Source organism: Sebastes umbrosus, chromosome 3 (assembly GCF_015220745.1).
Source record: "Sebastes umbrosus isolate fSebUmb1 chromosome 3, fSebUmb1.pri, whole genome shotgun sequence".
In the NCBI taxonomy this organism is placed as follows: domain Eukaryota; kingdom Metazoa; phylum Chordata; class Actinopteri; order Perciformes; family Sebastidae; genus Sebastes; species Sebastes umbrosus.
Window position 1 is genome coordinate 31920174 of NC_051271.1, and position 18212 is coordinate 31938385.

General features: G+C 41.2%; 1 protein-coding gene across 1 annotated transcript; it reads right to left on the reverse strand.

The window, feature by feature from the left end:
* Positions 1-8887: 8887 nt before the first annotated feature.
* On the reverse strand, positions 8888-15381 carry LOC119485835 (serine protease HTRA3-like). The gene is made up of 8 exons (XM_037765651.1): positions 14630-15381; positions 13307-13412; positions 12827-13043; positions 12175-12369; positions 11104-11136; positions 10482-10596; positions 10289-10339; positions 8888-9607 (listed from the first exon to the last, which is right to left on the reverse strand). The coding sequence occupies exons 1-8, from the start codon at positions 15045-15047 to the stop codon at positions 9603-9605; spliced, it is 1140 nt and encodes a 379-aa protein (XP_037621579.1). The 5' UTR covers positions 15048-15381; the 3' UTR covers positions 8888-9602.
* Between the last annotated feature and the right edge of the window lie 2831 nt (positions 15382-18212).

Here is an 18212-nt window from a genome sequence, read left to right on the forward strand (position 1 = left end):
CACCAAAGTCATTACAACAATGACCCACTAACTGTACATTATCCTGCTTATTACACGGCTACTTACTGAAGAAATCAATAACTTGACACAAAAATGGTCCTCCAAAGTCCGACATCAGAACTGCGCCCATAGCACCGGTCTGTTATACACAGCAACGGTCTGCTATAAAAAAAAGAACAGACCGTAGAACGTTGTGATTGACCAATCAGAATCGAGTATTCAACAAAGCCGTGTAATAAGCAGAGTTAAAGTTCAAGGGCCATTTTCTTCTATAGTTAAATGTCTTTTGGACTCATTTTGGATTCCTATTGTCTTTGCAATCCAGCGAGGAGCTTTTTTTTGTTTTCTGGCCCCCGCTCAGACCTACAAAGAATATGGTTCTTATCCAAGATTACAGTGTTCCTTGGCTGGCTTGTTGTTTGTTTTCACAAATGTGTGCTCCAGACATGTCCTCTTCTGCTTTTAACTTCTGGATGCTGCATCCTACAAAAAGCTCTCAGGAAACATCATTGTTTTGCCACTTCCAGTAAACCAGGTGTATGACCACCTGGCAGCGCACCACCACCTGTATACTTCTCAGAAAAGTCGTGCAGCTACAGCAACTGAGTAACTAAGCAAATATTTCTAAGACAAAATGCTGAATATTCAAAACAAGAGGAACCTTTTCCAACTGTAGTAAAATGCTGGTTTCCGTGTGTGTGCCAACTTTACCCACAGAACACTGGGCCTCTTGCTTTGGGCACAACAAGCATTACTCTCATTAAGAGACTTAGCTTGTTATACAGCGTCACGTAGGAGGCAATTACTCTGTTTCTTCAAACACTAAAGAAACTGCACAGGCAGGAGAGGTGATTACACACATTAAACACACCCCCACACACACAATCCAATACGTACACTTACAACGATATCACACACACACACACACACACACACACACACACACACACATGCAGAGGTCACAACAAGATGAGGTAATGCAGCTGAAATATTTAAAATCCCAAGAAATGCCTGAGTAAGAAAGAAGAGAAGTTGAGGTAAAAGGCTCCAGGCTGGATTCATAAAGAGAGAGAGACATAGAGAGAGAGAGAGAGAGAGAGAGAGAGAGGAGGAGAAAGCATAAGTCAGCAGTCTGCCAGAAAGAGGGAGTTGAGAGACAGAGGAAGGGCTCACAGGATTTAGCTATCACTGGAGCCCTGACAAAAGAATTTCTGGGCTCATTTTACAGTGTGACTCTCTGTTTGTGTGAGTGTGTGTGTGTGTGTGAGTGTGTGTGTGTGTGTGTGCGTGTGTGTGTGTGCGTGTGTGTGTGTGTGTGTGTGTGTGTGTCATTTCCTCGGCATGGTGGTGTACCATGAGGCCATCTAGTTCTGAGGAATTTGTGTAAAGCCACAGCAAAGCGCTGGCTTCTATCTCTGTTTTGAAAGAGATTTGCTGAACAGTTTTGCTCGGAGCGTGACATAAACACTTGATTCTCAAAGGAATAGTTCCACATTTTGGGAAACACTTATTCGCTTTCTTGGCAAGCATTAGATGAGAAGATTGATACCACTCTCATGTCTGTGCAGTATTGAGCCACAGCCAGCCGGCACGTTGCCTATAGCCTACTTGGACGCAGGGGGTAAACAGCTAGCCTGATAATACTGTATACATACAGTATGATATACCTACTAACACCTCTCAAGCTATAGGGACGAGACTATGAGTCGGTATTGGCATGTAAATGTCCTCAGGCCTGGACCATTACCATGGCTGAGAAATCTGGAGGAGATTTGATGCCAAAGTTACAACAACTTCCTGTTTTATGGCAAAAAAAGGTGTTTTTTCACCGCCACACACCATGTCACCAATGTTGCATGAAAATGCAAACGTTTAATAACTTTTGATCACAAAGGTCTTTAGATGGTACTGACTTACTGTTGGGTTTCGGGAATACCTCTAAAAGGCTTTTTGTGCATCTCCAGTTATATCTGCCTACCAAATTTCATACATGTAGGTGAAACCCGAATGAAGGGCTCAATTTTTCCAACTTTGTAGGGGGCGTCAGCAAGTCATTTTGCCACACCCAAGACAAAGACCCCAAAAATATCAAATTTTCCACCGTGTGTGATGAGTGTGAGAAGTTTTACAGCTTTCTGAGCGCTGCAATGCCTTCAAAAATGCAATTAATCTTAATAATAATACTTCCTTCATTAGGGCCTTCGCTGCCTGACATCGTCTGTGCTCAGGCCCTAATTAGTAACAACATTTGGAGTCATGTTTATGCTCTCCAGAAAACTCCTGAGGGAAATATCTGTCTCTACAGCTGCTGAATGTTCTACCATGTTCCCCAGCTAGTCTCTCACTGTGTCTGTCTGCTGTTTGCTGCTGGACAGGGAGCTGCTTTGAAAGGGAACCGATACAGAAACAGAGCTGAAAGTTGCTGCTCTGGTCGCTTACATGTCTAACATTACAACTCCTTTTCTTGCAACACCTGGGAGTCCAGAGACTATTCTGCAATATTAACCATTGGGATTTATATTCACACCCAGAAATAATAAATGAGAAGTCTTTGAGGAAAAGGGACGCAGTGTCCTCTACAAAGTCTGCCTGTGCTGATTTTATGTCGCACCTTTAGTACTTAAGGGCTAAAGAACACAAAAAAGAGACACTGCAGACTCATCGTCCTTTTGAGAAAAAGACAAGGCGTGGAAGTAGGAAACTAGAAGTAGACAAAGAAAGATAGGACAGACAGGGAGAGGGGCTGTGAAAAATATCTCTCAGCACCTGCGTTGGCACAGACACAGTCTTACGTCAGTTTGTGAAATAGTCACGGAATGTAATCTATTTGATTCATGCACATAGACACAAATTTCTCCTTTTTTCGTGACGCTCAGCACGACTTTCATTAACATATTTTTAATGCGTTTTCCTACGAATGTCCAGCAACACGTGTCAATTTCCACTCCAGTCTTTTCAAAATAAAACTACTTAGTTAGGTTTAGCAATAGATCGACTTGGTTAGGCTTAGGCAACAAAGCACTAGAGGCCACAAAAGAGAGACACTGGAGACTCATCTTCCGTTTGCGGGGGAAAAAAAGCAGAAAGAGAGGTGTGAAGAAGAAAAATAGATGTCGAAGTAGGACACTAAAAGTAGACAAAGAAAGATGAGACAGGGAGAGGGACTGTGAAAAATATCTCTCAGCACCTGGGTTGGCACATGTATTGTATGTATGAGCGAAAGAAAGTTGAAAAAAGTCAACTCCTTCCTCTCTTTTGGACAGAAAGCTGTTTGGATGGACTAAAAGGACAAACAAGAGAGGAGACGTCTGTCTCACTTTAGTCCAATAACAACTTTGAAATGACTGCGGATAGATCTCCAGGGAAAAACTCAGTAAAAACACATTGCCAGGAATGACTGGAATTCCAGCCCTCATTAAATCTTCCAAAACTATGCGGCCTTTGGAAAATGAAATATTCATTGTAATAGCTGTCACAAGCATATATATAGACACTCCTTGAATGTACCGTTTTATCACATTTGTGGAGATGGAGGCACAGTATATAAATTCCAGGCAGAACACAACAACACATGGATCTACTTAACTTTTTTTCAGGACTAATTGTCCAGTTGTGGAGCCTCATTGTGTGAGAGATGCAGCCTTTAGCTGTATTATATTGTATGCTGAGTTTGCGTGGGTGTATGTGTGTGTGTGTGTGTGTGGTTGGTTGAAAGACTTACTTATTTTCTCTGCAAACGTCTGCTCAAAAGTTCTCTTCTCTTGCTAAGAAGTAAGTTGCCCGCAGTAGTTTTGGTCAGTAATGCGCTGAGTCATACAGTGAGAGTTGGATTCCAGACAGATGGAAGTAGTTAGGCCTGTACTACTGTAATAATGCCACAGTGTAACAGCGTTTTCTTTTTAACTGAGTCCAATCTGTCTATAGCTGAGTTGCCATGCCAGATGCCCCAGTCAGCCGTCTGTGCCTCCAAAGTTCCTCCAACTCACAACTTTACTGTGAACACAGTCCCTTGAGATGAACTATTCTGCCATTTGTTCCTGGAACATTGCACAGTCATGTTATTCACTGCCTTGGCCATATGAGAACCAACACACACACACGCACGCACGCACGCACGCACGCATGCACGCACAATCCAGCGGTGTAAGAAGCCCTGATGGTGCAGAAACACTGTTACAATCAAAAGTTGTGCATTCAACATTTTAGTAAGTAAAAGTACAAAAGTATAAACCTAAATATAGGTTATAGTATAAATAGCCTTAAAGTACCAAATGCAAAAGTACTAATTAGGCAGAAAGGTCCATTTAAAAATGATATATATTATATTATTGGATTATAATTAGTGAAGCTTTCATGTGTAACCATCCCTTTGACGATGCTAGATAGTAAAGGTGGAGCTCTACTGCTGGGTAGCTTTACACACTGTGTAATAATAAATCATCATCTCTTTTCTGATTATGTTTTGTACAAATAATCTGAGTAAGTAGAATAACATGGAATTTACTCAAGTAAAGTAGCGTACAAGTACTTAAAAATTGTAGTTAAAGGAACAGTGTGTAATATTCAATATTAAAGGCAGAGTTAGTAAGGATTTTTGTTGTGTTATATTAGTTGAAATTTGCACTACATCCCGACAGCAATCAATAAATCAAATGCTCTGACAAAAAAGAAAAATAATCTGGTCACAGGACTGTAATAAACCTACCTTACAGCCTAGTTCGCACCTGTGAGTACTAACAATAGCCATGTTCGTTTACGTTCATTATGATATGTTTATGTTCGTAATGATAATTTTGGGGGAGTGGCTTTGGAGGGCGGCCTGAAGGGACAGCTGTCAGTGTTACCGACTTGGCGACTTTCTCTCTAGATTTAGGGACTTCAGGAGCTAGTTAGCAGCTAATGCTGCTAGCTACTTTTATTGGAAAAGAGTTGGCAACACTAGGCTTGTTTTTTCGGCTGGATCATTTTTAAAATGTAGTGTACTCTTGCAAGTTTCTCAAGGTTGCCCACACTGCCTCATCACCTGAAAATAAGAATCGTTGTGTTTTCATTACCTTAGAATGAGCCGTTTATATCTACATAGTGAACGGGTCCTCTTCACGGAGCCCGCCGCCATGTTTCTACAGTAGCCTAGAACGGACAAACCTAACTTTTTCTGCTTGGGCCGGAATTGATAACGCTACTTTCTCCGGAGTTAACCCACGGCGTCACTCCACTCAGCCGCCCGGAAACAAGACACGGGAAACATTTGCTGGTCTTGAGGAACTGCAGCATTTATTTCTGCACAAACTGAAACTTCCACTGAACATTTACTTGATATTCTCAGAGTTAAACTAACTCTCTTCTGCTCCACTAGCTCACTTGTTCCCTCACACACATTCACCACCGCTCTCTCTCTCTCTCTTGCTTCACCACTCACTTCCCAGGTACACACACGGTCCGGCTCTGCTATTTTCCAAATGACCTACGCTACAACTGTCTCTAGAGAGGGCCATTCTTGTTTTCGTGTCAGCCACCATAGTTCTCCTACACGCTTGGCACACGAGAGAGGTTTAAATTGGTTGCTATCTGCAACCTCACCACTAGATGTCATTAAAACCTACACACTGCTCCTTTAAGTAAAGTACTTGAGTAAATGTACTTTGTTACTTTCCACCACTGCCAAAATCAAGAGGGTTTATTATTCTTTATTATTAGAGATTACGAGCTCAATATTAGTATCAGCTGATAGCAGGCGCTTCCATCTGAGGTTAATTTGAGTAGCACATAAAATGCACCAGTGCGTGTGTTTGTTTGCAAACAGCAGAGATGATTAGAGTCCATTAGGAGCTGCTGATGGCACTCAGAATGTCATCAGGTTCTGAGGTCGTGGATGACTCACAGTTTGATATTACACAGGGCATTATGATTGCGCCCTACTGTAAACGTCTCTCAGTCTTTACCTCTTTCTCTCTCTGATTGATAAACAAGGCATCATGAGAACACGTGACTGAGCCGAAGGTTCATTATTTCCTATGGATGCCTTTCCTGGACTGTACCCCAGCCGTCGAGCTGGGTTAAAAGAGTGGGTAAGCCCTCTCTACCCATGCTTCATTTAGTATTTATTAAAGAGCCAGTGTAGCATTTAGGGGGATCTATTGGCAGAACTGGAATATGATACAGTATATGCTAGATATGCTGGATGCTGCCAAATCCTACACACTGCACCTTTAACAGTCCAGAACTAATAAAGCTAATCTGCTTTATTAGAAATTTTCTGGAAGTGATTTCATTGACAGTGTTGGCAACATTAGCAACAATCCCACAACTGTCATCAGAGTTTTAATTAAAATGTTTCCAAATCCTGATCCTGAATCCTGATCCTGAAACAGAAATACATCACCGTTTTTCCAACTGTGTCCAGCCCACTTCAGAACTAGGTAGAGCTCAGATTAAAAACACAAGTACAGATATCTCTCATGTAAATCAACCAAATCTGTTCTATCTTTGGCAGAAAACTGTGAGTTCGGGTATGACTCCATCACTGATAGTGAGAAGCTGATTGAGAAAATAGGTTTTTAGGGCCTTCAAATGTCTGATATAGCAGACCATAGATGTTCTTCCTGGTCAAAAAAAAATTCCTAGAGGGGAATGTCGACAAACAAAATGGAAAAATTCAACCTCAAGACAGACCAATATAATGTATGGCTAAAGGATTCCAATTCAAAGGAGTATTCCAGTGATTTATTATTGCTCTTCTATAAAATTGGGACACACATGAGAGACAGATTGCACAAAGTCTGGTCAAAATTACAGCATCAGTAGCTGAGATACTCTTATTTTTAGCCCCTATGGGTCAAATGCTGGATCCCAGGTTTTGCCATACCCTCCCTGACTGGTCTGAGACTGATATGTCTTTAAAACTCCAGACCTCCAGCTTGTAACGCAGGCTTTCTGTCATTATTTGTAGTCTCCACGCCCAAGCCCAGATAACCCTAACATCATCAGAACATAAATAGGTGGTACAAACATTCCAGGGTCCATAAATTCATACCCAAATCTCCAATGACGTCTATTGACGTAAATTACCTTTCATCTAAAAATGTATGGTCGATTAACATTTCAGTGGTCATAATAGTCCTTCATCCAGTGCACTCTACTGTAGCTTCAACATTTGAAACCAGAGCTATATGTGGACTGCTTCAGTGGCTATACTTCACATATACAGTAGCCTTATAATCAGAGCATCAGTTGCCACGTCAGGAGCAAATTATTATACCCAACACGCCATCTAGTGGTCTATTTGGGAATCATGATTTGGGTTTAATTTAAACCAGACTTGACTCCATGTGGCCTCTAGATGGTGATACATTCATTGATCCATGGCTTCAACAGGGCCTTATGGGAAATGTACTGCATATATTCCATCGTAGATTAATGTATGTGATGCACACATATCTTTAATTTAAGCAGCATGTTTTTATTTTTTTATTTTGTCCGTTTAAGGAAAAATAGCTGTGTCCCCCATCTGCTCCGCTGAAGTAGTCTGGCGCTCTGCTTTGACAATATGTCTTGGCAAGACTAGAAAACACCACACACGCTTTCAAGCAACTGGGTCAGCGGCACACAAACACACATACACACACTCAGCTGAGAGCATGTTAAAGGCAGACTCCTGCTGGGTGATATGGTAGCAATTTGTCATCTATTATTCTCTCAGCCCATTTCCCATTTTTTCTCAATCTCTATCCCGACCTCTTTTCTTTTTCCCATCGTCCCTCTGTGTATTTCTTTCACAGTGTCGCAGCCAATAGTAACATACCACAGTCTTTATTCACATAAGCATGAAGGATTGTCTGTCTGGGTCCAGTTTATGACCTGTACAGGTACAGTACAGGTCAGGCTGGTCTCAAACACTGTTCGTAGCTATACCTACGAAATATAAATAGTGTCGAACGCCGCGTAGGGAGGAGGACAGGGTGGATGGGTGGGTCAAAAAATACCAGACTTTCCACCAGGAGACCGGCGTTCGTACCAGAAGTCAACGTTGATTTATTTGTCACACAAGTAACGCCAAATCTGGAGTAATTTTATGTCAAACCACAATCTTTTCCTAAGCGTATTTTAGTAGTTTTGTTGCCTAAACCTCACCAAGTTGATCTTTTCCTAAGCTTAACTAAGTAATTTTCTTGCCTACACCTAAGGAAGTTGTTTCCTGTGAAGACGGAAGTTTATTTTGAAAAGACTGTATGCATGTAACGAGCGGAAATTGACACGTGTTGCTGGACATTCGTAGGAAAACAAACCAAAAAAGAGGAATAACTTTTTCGTAAGATATCATACCAACCGACATTTTTAGGTATAGGAGACATTCTGTACAAATCAAGAGTAACACTGTCCTAAAGCAGTGTCATGTCAAGCCACAAAGAACAGTGTTTAATCAGGTCAACTATACATAACTGCATTTTATTTTATTTTGAAGCAAATGCTACCAAGCTGGGTTTTGTCATTAGTTCAAGCTGAATTTGGATTATCTAAAAAAAAAACACCAGCCCCACTGGGATTTCTTCTGTCCTTAACTTCAAGGTTCAGAACACGTTATGCATGAGGATTTCCATTACCAAAACAGGAGAAGATAAAAGTGAGTTTTCCAGTAACAGCTTGACTTGGCTCAGTGTGTGAGTGCTCTGTGTGGGTCTAGGTGTCGGCTCTGGTTTGTTTAAATTAGTAGAACGTCTCTACGAGGCAGAGTGAGAGGGAGGAGGGAAGAGAAGACATAAACAAAGGAGTCGAAGGTGCCGTCTGTGCAGATGGACAACAGCTGCTGAGCAGACAAATACATACCAGAGCACAGCTTCTTGTTTGGGAACTTTTACTCTTCATACAATATACAGTGCAAAATACTTTAGTATTTAGTAGAGTATAGTAATAAACTACTGTATTTATTTAAGAATCTGTATGATAAAACACACCCAAAAATCTACACACAAAGTATACATCACCAGACAGGTGAAAGCTGCACACACTTCACATCAGTTCATATTTCCATATATGGCTATTTTATAATTCCTTGCAGTATGTTGCTCATGGGCAGATGGAACTTTAATCCCACTATACTGTCCTGTTCGTTATGCTGGATGTTGAACAGTAAGTCATCATCAAGCAGGAGAGGCTGTTCAGGCTGCAACACCTCATGGATGTCTTCAGTGGTCTGGACTGGTTGTCGTCCACTAAAACACACGCACACATGACACTGTGTGTATGTGTTTCAAAGGCCATTCATAGTAACGGGGTAACCATGAGCAGAAGGCAGAGAAGTAGAGGTGTAACAGAAGGCCGAGGAAGTCCAGCGATAAAGTGAGCGTGAGTCAGTAGAAAGTTGCTGACCCCAGGTGAGAATTACTGTTCGGTGTCCTGGGGGGATAAAGAGTGAAGGAATAAGGAGCACTGGTCCCCGTTATGTGGCAGGATGTGTGAGAGGAAGCGTATGATAGGAGGAGAGAAGTTCACTGACTGGTTGGTGCATCCAAAATGGAGTCAGGGGTTGTGGTTTTTGATATGATGTCACTCAGAATCCCGCTGGAAACTCAGAGGCATCGGCTCGACAGATAGAACAGATTCTGTTAGCCTGGAAGAAACGGAAAAATAAGGAGGTGAGGGTTAAAACAGTGAAGATTTAGAGGCAAAATCCAATTATCGCTGGAATCGCAGCATTCAGGGGGTTTGCTCGTGTGAGCGTAAAGTCAATCTGCACAAATTTCAACTTCAACTTTTGTGAACTTTGACACCCAAATTCACGCCGTTGACCAATAGCAAGCTGGTAAATAGCCATACCAATCCAAAATGAATGTGGACAGTGCTGATCCCAAGAGTCCCAAACTGAGGAAGCTATCATAGCTAATTAGCTGTGTCGCTCCAACCGTTTTTTTATTCTAACCTGATATATGAACATACTTTTGACTGTTTGCTTGACTATCATTTATGACCTGTTGCACCAAAACTCCACAGGAAAGTCTGGATTCTGACGTTTCAACTCTGTTACTAGACTGAGACACACAAAAACACAACAATACTAACGCTAATACTAACGTCACTTCTTTTCAGATGTTACAGAATCTAGTTTCACTGGAAGATAATGGGTCACAAGTCCATCATTATTCATCTAAATGCTGAATTGAATTTCTTCTGACACCTCTGACAACAACACAAAAGTACAACAAAAGTAAGTTATACAAAAGTATAACTTAATCTTGGAGAAAGCAAGTGACCCGTCATGGGACACAGACGCTTGTACATCAGCAGCTCTCACCCGCATCAGACTGTGGTTCCTCTGTAAGTCTTCTTTGCAGTCTTGTCTTTTCTGTCACAACAACGACAACAATGGGATTAACTGAGAAACACTATAAAATAACCACTTCATAGGCATTAAGATCTCAAACAACAAAGAAACGGAATCTATTTGCTATTAGCTTCTCTGTGCCGCTCAAGCGCTGACCTCTGACCTTTGCTGTGTTTGGTCTGTGACTCTGTGAGGAAGCGGCTGATTCTGTCTGAGGGTATAGCGAAGGAGATCCCCGCTGTCACTTTCAGAGTGTTGATGCCTATCACCTCACCGTCCTGAAAGAAACACACACACTCACACACATGTACAACTGTACACTGCACCAAGTGTTGTTGTACACTTTGGCCAATGCATTCAATATTTAGAGGCCATAATATAATTTAAATATTTATAGAAAAATTGTGCATAGTTTAAAGGTACAGGTTGATAGGATTTGGCCATTTTGTTTTTATTTCATTCTTTCAGTTGAATTTGAATTCAAATCAAGCAATTTTATCTATATAGTCCCAAATCACACATTTTCACAGTAGTAATATAGGAGAAGAATGAGTAGTAGGAGGAGTTGTTATCACAGTTGTGTGGACATCATTTGACTGTTATATGATGATATTTTCAGACTCTCAGCATCAAATGACAATATTTCTATAACACTGATTTATTTTGATTTGTTAGTATTCTAATTGAAAATAATAATAATTATTATAAGATAGTGTGGACCTCTGACAGTCTCACTGAATAATCTTCTACAATCATATACTGTATGTCATCACAACACTACTCACCAAGTTAACAAGAGGTCCTCCAGAATTCCCGTACTTCTCACCGATCAGATGAAATATGAGACAGAGACAATAACATCAATGATTCTGACACATATGCAAATAACCAAAATCCATATATAATAAAAAAATCTCTAAATGCATCTGTCCTGAACAAATGACCTGTGTGTGTGTGTGTGTGTGTGTGTGTGTGTGTGTGTGTGTGAGTGTGTGCTTTCAAACAGCAGAGTGAGGACATTTTTGGACATGTCCTCACTTCTTCAAAGGTCTGTTTGAGGATTAAGACTTAGTTTTAAGGTTAAGGTTAGAATTATGGTTAGGGTTAGACCATAGACTGTATATAAGAAGTGGACGTAGTCACCATCACGTCACCCATGGGTTTGTGGACTACAGCTTTGAAGCCTCGAGAACGGCATTTTGGCCGTCGTCATCTTGGTCTTTTGAAACCAGAAGAGACATGAGAGGGGGGAGCTAAGTACAACCAAACACTGAATAAGACATTTTTAGGCGACCAAAAAAGTTTAACTTTAATGAACTGAAAACACACTGTGACTGTGTGAATGTTAAAGTTCTAAGACGAAAACAAGGACAACTCCCAGACCGGACAACACCGTGGTAGCGACCAGTCAATCTCAAGGGGTAGCCATGCCCGTAAGCATCCCCTGCTTTATGGTTTATTTGACTCTAAATGGGACCATAATTTACCAAATAAACAAAATACGTACTGTAAACTCATGTCTACAGTGTTTACTGAGGTAATAAATCAAGTGAGAAGTAGGGTCATTTTCTCATAGACTTCTATACAATCAGACTTCTTTTTGCAACCAGAGGAGTCGCCTCCTGCTGGCTATTAGAGAGAATGCAAGTTTAAGACATTTCTGCATTGGCTTCACTTTTCAGACAGTGGAGTTGCCCACTTGGTTAGGCATTTAGTTGTGATGGTTACGGTTAGGGTGAATGCATTATGTCAACGAGGGTCCTCACAAAGACAGAAGTACAGGGATGTTTGTGTGTATGTGTGTGTGTGTGTGTGTGTGTGTGTGTGTGTGTGTGTGTGTGTTTTGGTGAGCTCACATTAATAATAGCGTCAGTCTGGATGTAGTCCATGTCTGAGTCCTTGATGCCCAGCTCCTTGCCGTCTCTCTGAGTGGTGCTGACGATGCCGGTGGTGACGGTGTTCTGCAGGGCGAAGGGGCTGCCAATAGCAACCACAAACTCCCCTGGTCTCAGATCAGCTGAACGGCCCAGAGACAGCACAGGGAGCTTCTTCTGCTCCCACATGGACGCACATGGATCAAACATACCAACACAGACAGGCGTATCAGATGTAGACATATTGGGGAAGAGAGAAAAATGCAAACTAAGGATGAAGGCAAAATGTATTTGCAAAAGAGAGACCGACAGACAGAGAGGGAAATGAAGAAGAGCTTAATGCTTACAAAACTGTCTAAGTATGTGAGATATGGGTGTGAGAATACACACATCCGCGCGGTGTCTCTGAGTCACAGAGCTGGTGTTTAGGAAAGTATCTCACTATGAATGTCTAGCAGAAAACTGTCAGAACGTGGCACAGACGTGTGTCGGGATGTGAGTTATTGTGCCATAGTGCAGAATGTTTTTTGTGTTAGAAATGTCTGGAATATAAAGTGTTTTACTTCAATTTGGACGAAGAGAAAAGGGTAAAGAAAGTGGTCATGATCTTGCCTTTGGATGTAAATGCTCTCACCTGGGGATTGACCTTGATCGTGGCGATGTCCGCCTTCCTGTCTACATCTCTGACCGTGGCCTCGTACGCGTCGCCGTCGTGGAGCTGCACGCGCAGCTGGGGCCTCCCCGCCGCCGCTGTGGTTACCACGTGAGCGTTGGTCACAATCACACCTGAGTGGTTAGCAATGAATCCAGACCCGCTGGAGAGGCGCATGTGGCGACCAAACAGGGGATGTCTGGAGACAGGGAATGAGAGAGAAAGGCCAAGGTCAGGTGGCCGGGTCCAGGTTGGATTAAGTTTCCATTCATTACCGCATGTGCACTGACACAATATTAACTATGCAAAGGTTGAAGGGACAAATTTCTGCGTTGTACTGTTTGTTTGATACAAAACACTGGTGTGTCTTTTACACAACACGCCCTCCTCCTAATGGAGCTAGCATCTCTCAGCACATCTCTACACACACACACACACACACACAAACACACACACACACACCTTATGAACAGTTCGATGTGGACAACAGCAGGTGCTATTTTCTCCACTACGTCAGCGATGAAGTTGAACTTGTAGCGAGGGCTGCTGGGATGGACAAGGGTACGACCTGTACTGACATGAAGAACGCACTGCATTAACATAAACACACACACACCACACACACCATTCACAATCATTACTGTAGAATTTAAACACAATTTAGCACCAGCAAGTTTTCAATTTTCATTGAAATGAAAAATAGTGTGCAATAATTCAACTGTGCAATATCCTGGCATTAATATTACATTTATATTGTACATTTCAGGAAATAGCCTATTCTTATTTAATTCTTATTTATACTATTCTCGCATTTATATTTAACACACTTAATAGATCCCACTTCTCAGCATTTTGCATTTACTTATTTGCTCTGTGGTTATATGCTACATATTGTGTATTAATGCACATATTTGTAAAGATTTCTCATTTCTTATTTGTATTATTACTTATATTTCTCTACACATATTGTGTTATATATTCTTGCATTACATGTTACATGCTCCTTTATTTATTTTTTCTTACATTTCTTTATGTTTATAAAAGAGCAACTGTAACACCCCAATTTGATTATTGCGTAAAGTATAGTTGCCAGTTAATCTCCTGATGATCTAGGCTACTGATGGATAAATGGACGAATGGTTGCAGCTCTATCACAGATATTGTTTTGAATGTCCACCCTACTGTATCAGGTATGAAGTATAAAGTCAAATATCATGATAAAATACACATCTCAACTACAGTCTAAGTCTAGATTAGTTTTTCTTTGTAGTGATTTGATGAGAGGGCAGCACTGTACACTATTTGATGTGCAAAATAAGATCAAATTGCACATATAAACCACACATATACAGTCAACTTAAGCATGTTTTGTGAATTGGTATGATCATTTTCAATTCATTTCCTCCACCCTCCAGGCTGTAGCCCTCTCACATCAGGCTACTGATGGATAAATCGACTAACTGTTGCAACTCTATCACAGATATTGTTTTGAATGCCCATCTTACTGTACCAGGTATGATGAAAAAACAATATATATATTGTTCACACATCTGAACTACAGTTTAGGTTTTCTTTGTGGTGATTTGATGAGAAGGCAATCTACACTATTTGATGTGCAAAATAAGATCATATTGTAGTATAAGCACATATAAACCATACATGTATACCATAATTTAGGATGTTTTATGAATAGATATGGTCATTTTATTACCCCCAACCCAGAAGTGAACTTCCTCCCCCCTCCAGGCTTGCAGCCCTCTCACAACCAGCCTCCAGCCGCCCTACCTGCTCCTTTCTGGGCACAGGCTCCTTTGCTCGCTTGGTTAACCGCGGCTCTCCCCTTCTGCTCCGCTTTCCGGCTGGCTGCTCTCATCTTACACACGTTACCGTACGTCTTCCCGTCGCTCCCGCACACTACGGTCTCCGTCTCACACCGGCAGACTCCCGCTCTGGAGCCCCGCCGCTTCCCCGCAGCCAGCAGCCTGCACTCCAGTCCGTCCCCGCAGGGCAGCTCGTTTCTGCGGCCGCAGGGGTCTCCCTCTCTGGGGGAACAGACCAGGCAGCAGTCACACCTGTCCGGGACGTACCCTCCGGGACAGTGCGGGCTCGGACACGAGCTCACATCGCAGCGGGACGCGCACTCATCAGCTCCGGCGAGGTCGTGCGTAAAGAGGAGCGACGCTGCGAGGAGAAGGAACTGCATTGTGAGGTGTTTTGACAGCACCAGAGAGCTCGGATTGATTCCTTATGTCGTCATATTAAATGTCTCCCTCACTCCTCTGTGTTCAGATCATAAAATAAAAGATGAATAAAGAATAAATAAAGAAAAGTAAAGAAAAGTAGGCTGTATATACACTCTCTCTACTGGTTACTTCACTCCACACATCTGTGGTGCTGTTTGGGAAGTGACTGGGCCTCTGACGGAGCTGTTTTCAGCTCTCTGTAGATTGAACTCCTGTCATCATCAGTGTCTGACTGCCTGCATACTTGCACAGCCTGGTGACTGTAATGGAAAGCATCGCTTAGTTGTGAGCCGGGGACTCATACAGTATATTAAAGTGATCATGCGCTCCATCTAGTGGAGAGAAAATGCACAACAACACCATTTAAGAGCAGCCTTTCCTCTCAGTAAAGACGAGCCCTGCATGTTCATTCCTCCACTAGTCTACAGTTTTCCTCTGAAGCAGATTCTGGCCTTCTTCAATCTAAATCTAATTAGGCCAGTTATTTTGCACTGAATTGGTGAATGACATATTTAAACATGGACATGAACATTTAAAGGGAACGTCTGATTTTATTTCCACCTGTGTCAGAGATTCTAAGACGTGTCTCAAAATGTAAAAAAAATAAATAAAAATAAGCAAATTTAACTGTTTTATTAATTATAATCACATATTCCTATTTTCTATAGATTAAAAAAACAAAAAAAAAAAGGTTAAAGGTGCTAAATGTGAGGTTGGGAGTATTTCCATTGCCTCTCAACGGCTCTCAACATGGCGACGGCTCGCAGCTAACGGTGCTAACAGTGCTAACAATGAAAACAAAGGCAACAGTGCTGACAGAGCTCAATTCAATTCAATTTATTTTTATATAGCGTCAAATCATAACAGAAGTTATCTCGAGACGCTTTATAAGAGCTAACAATGTTAACCTGGTGGGGAACTGGAGGGTGGGTGCTACACTTCCGCGACGGCGCTGTTGGTCAGGACGGCGTTATCAGCAGTAACTGCTGCATGAGAGCAATGCAGAGATGCGGTTCATGAACTGAAAACACACTGTGAAAGGGTTAAAGTTGTAAGACAAAAAAACGGACAACACCCAGACCGGACAACGCCGTGGTAGCGACCTGTCAATCACAATGTAGCCACGCCCTAAAGCATCCCCTGCTTTACGGTCTATTTGACTCTAAATGGAACAATAATTTACTAAATGAGCATCATGCTGTATTGAAGAAGACTTGAAACTAGCGATTGAGACCATAAACTCATGTTTATAATGTTTACTGAGGTCATAAATCAAGTGAGAAGTAGGGTCATTCTCTCATAGACTTCTATACAATCAGACTTGTTTTTGCAACCAGAGGAGTCGCCCCCTGGTGGCTGTTAGAAAGAATGCAAGTTTAGGACACTTCCACATTGGCTTCGCTTATCAGACCCCAGAGTTACCCACTGGGCAAAATAAGTAATAGTTGCCCTACACCCCCTGCAGGCATTAGGTGTAATAGCTGCATTTCCAATATCTGGTGTTTTTAGTGTGTGTTACAGTATAAAGTAAGTAGGGAAAGCACAGGTGTAAATAATCCAATTAGTGATGGCTGAATCCTTTTTTAGCTGCTTCAGTTTCAGGGTTGTGGTACTTTGCATGCTGGGGCACTTGAATAGAACGGAGCCATTGTTAATGTTATTAGCCTGTGCTTTTCCTACTATGACAAGTCAAAATTACTGTGAAAAAGGCCTATTGTGTTGACACTTACCTCCTGCTTGTGGCTTTAAAGGACCAAATTATACAGAGCTGACTGTGCTGTAATCATAACTCAAAATATAGGCCAGTTCTATTCAAAATATGACCAGAAAAAATTACACACATGCACATGCATGTGGAGATGTTTTAATGAGGGCAGTTCAATTATGCATGTGTCCACATGACAACATCTGCTCATCAATTCCTCCATTAAAATGATTATCAGTCTAACCTGCAGCATATGTACTGTGAGGTTGTGGATCTTTCCAATGCATGTAAGACACAGCTATGCTGTGATGCTGTCCGTTCAAGGTTTTAGTATCACTACTTTCTACAAGGTCACTGATTGCCAAGGTGTTTCCATAACCATGGTGATGAACCATGATAAATGGTTTATTTATTCTATTTTATTATTTTATTTGCCAGGGACGATATATGTAAGCATTGTTACATTTAGATAAAATGAAACTGATGCACTGTATAAAAAACTTCTAGCTGTAGCTAATTTGCTGTCCTTGTTCCTGGTTAGGCCAAAACACATATACACTCTAAATACAATACAAACATAAAGACAAATAACAGATCATATATAGACAAACAACCAAATAATTGAAACAACGACTAAACCCAAAAATAAGAACAATGACTGAAAACGACGAGTAAGGACAACAAAGGAGAAAGAAAGTATGTCTGCTCTGTAAACCCATGTGTCTCAGTGTTCACAGTAGGGATGCACCGATACCGGATCGGCAAGATACTGAATCAAATAGCTTGATCAGATATCGGAGACAATGGGGCCGATCTATTCAATTCAATTCTATGTTTCTATACTATACATATTTTATGCTGGAATTTGAAGTCCTGTTGAAGTTTTGACCAATTTGTTTCTGCATTAAAAAGGTTTACACTTGAACTGTAATTCCTGTTAATTTTGAATATTTTTTACCAAGTCGCTGGTGCACGATTTGTCATTTTAATAATAAATTAAATCAATTCACTAAATGTATATCAATGTATTTATTTTTTTTAATTTTGTTTTATAAAGTTAGAAAAGCAATGTTTAAGTCAGGCCTGATGTTGCCTTACACATAAAAGAATGATCCCAGTCACTTCCACACAGTGAAGCATACAGCTCATTAACTAAACACTGGTATCGGCTGATACCCAAAGCCCAGGTATCGCTATCGGTATCGGGACTGAAAAAGTCGGATCGGTGCATCCCTAGTTCACAGATTTGCTCTTTTTTTCAAGCCATAGTTTTGCCTTAGTGTTGAAAGCTTTAAAATCAGTTAATGTTTTTATTTATCAATTTGATCAGTGACGGATTTAGAACATTTTCAAAGCTTAGTAAGTTAAACATTTTTTTTTTAATTTTACAATGATGCCATTTCATTGGCTTCTGATCCAG

Excerpts from the sequence above, each read along its gene's own strand:
- LOC119485835 (XM_037765651.1), bottom strand. The coding sequence starts at position 15,047 with ATGCAGTTCCTTCTCCTCGCAGCGTCGCTCCTCTTTACGCACGACCTC. Across the intron at positions 13,413-14,629 it reads CTGTGCCCAGAAAGGAGCAG|GTCGTACCCTTGTCCATCCC; the intron begins GTAGGGCGGCTG and ends ATGTCAGTACAG. Across the intron at positions 12,370-12,826 it reads CGATCAAGGTCAATCCCCAG|AAGAAGCTCCCTGTGCTGTC; the intron begins GTGAGAGCATTT and ends ATGTGGGAGCAG.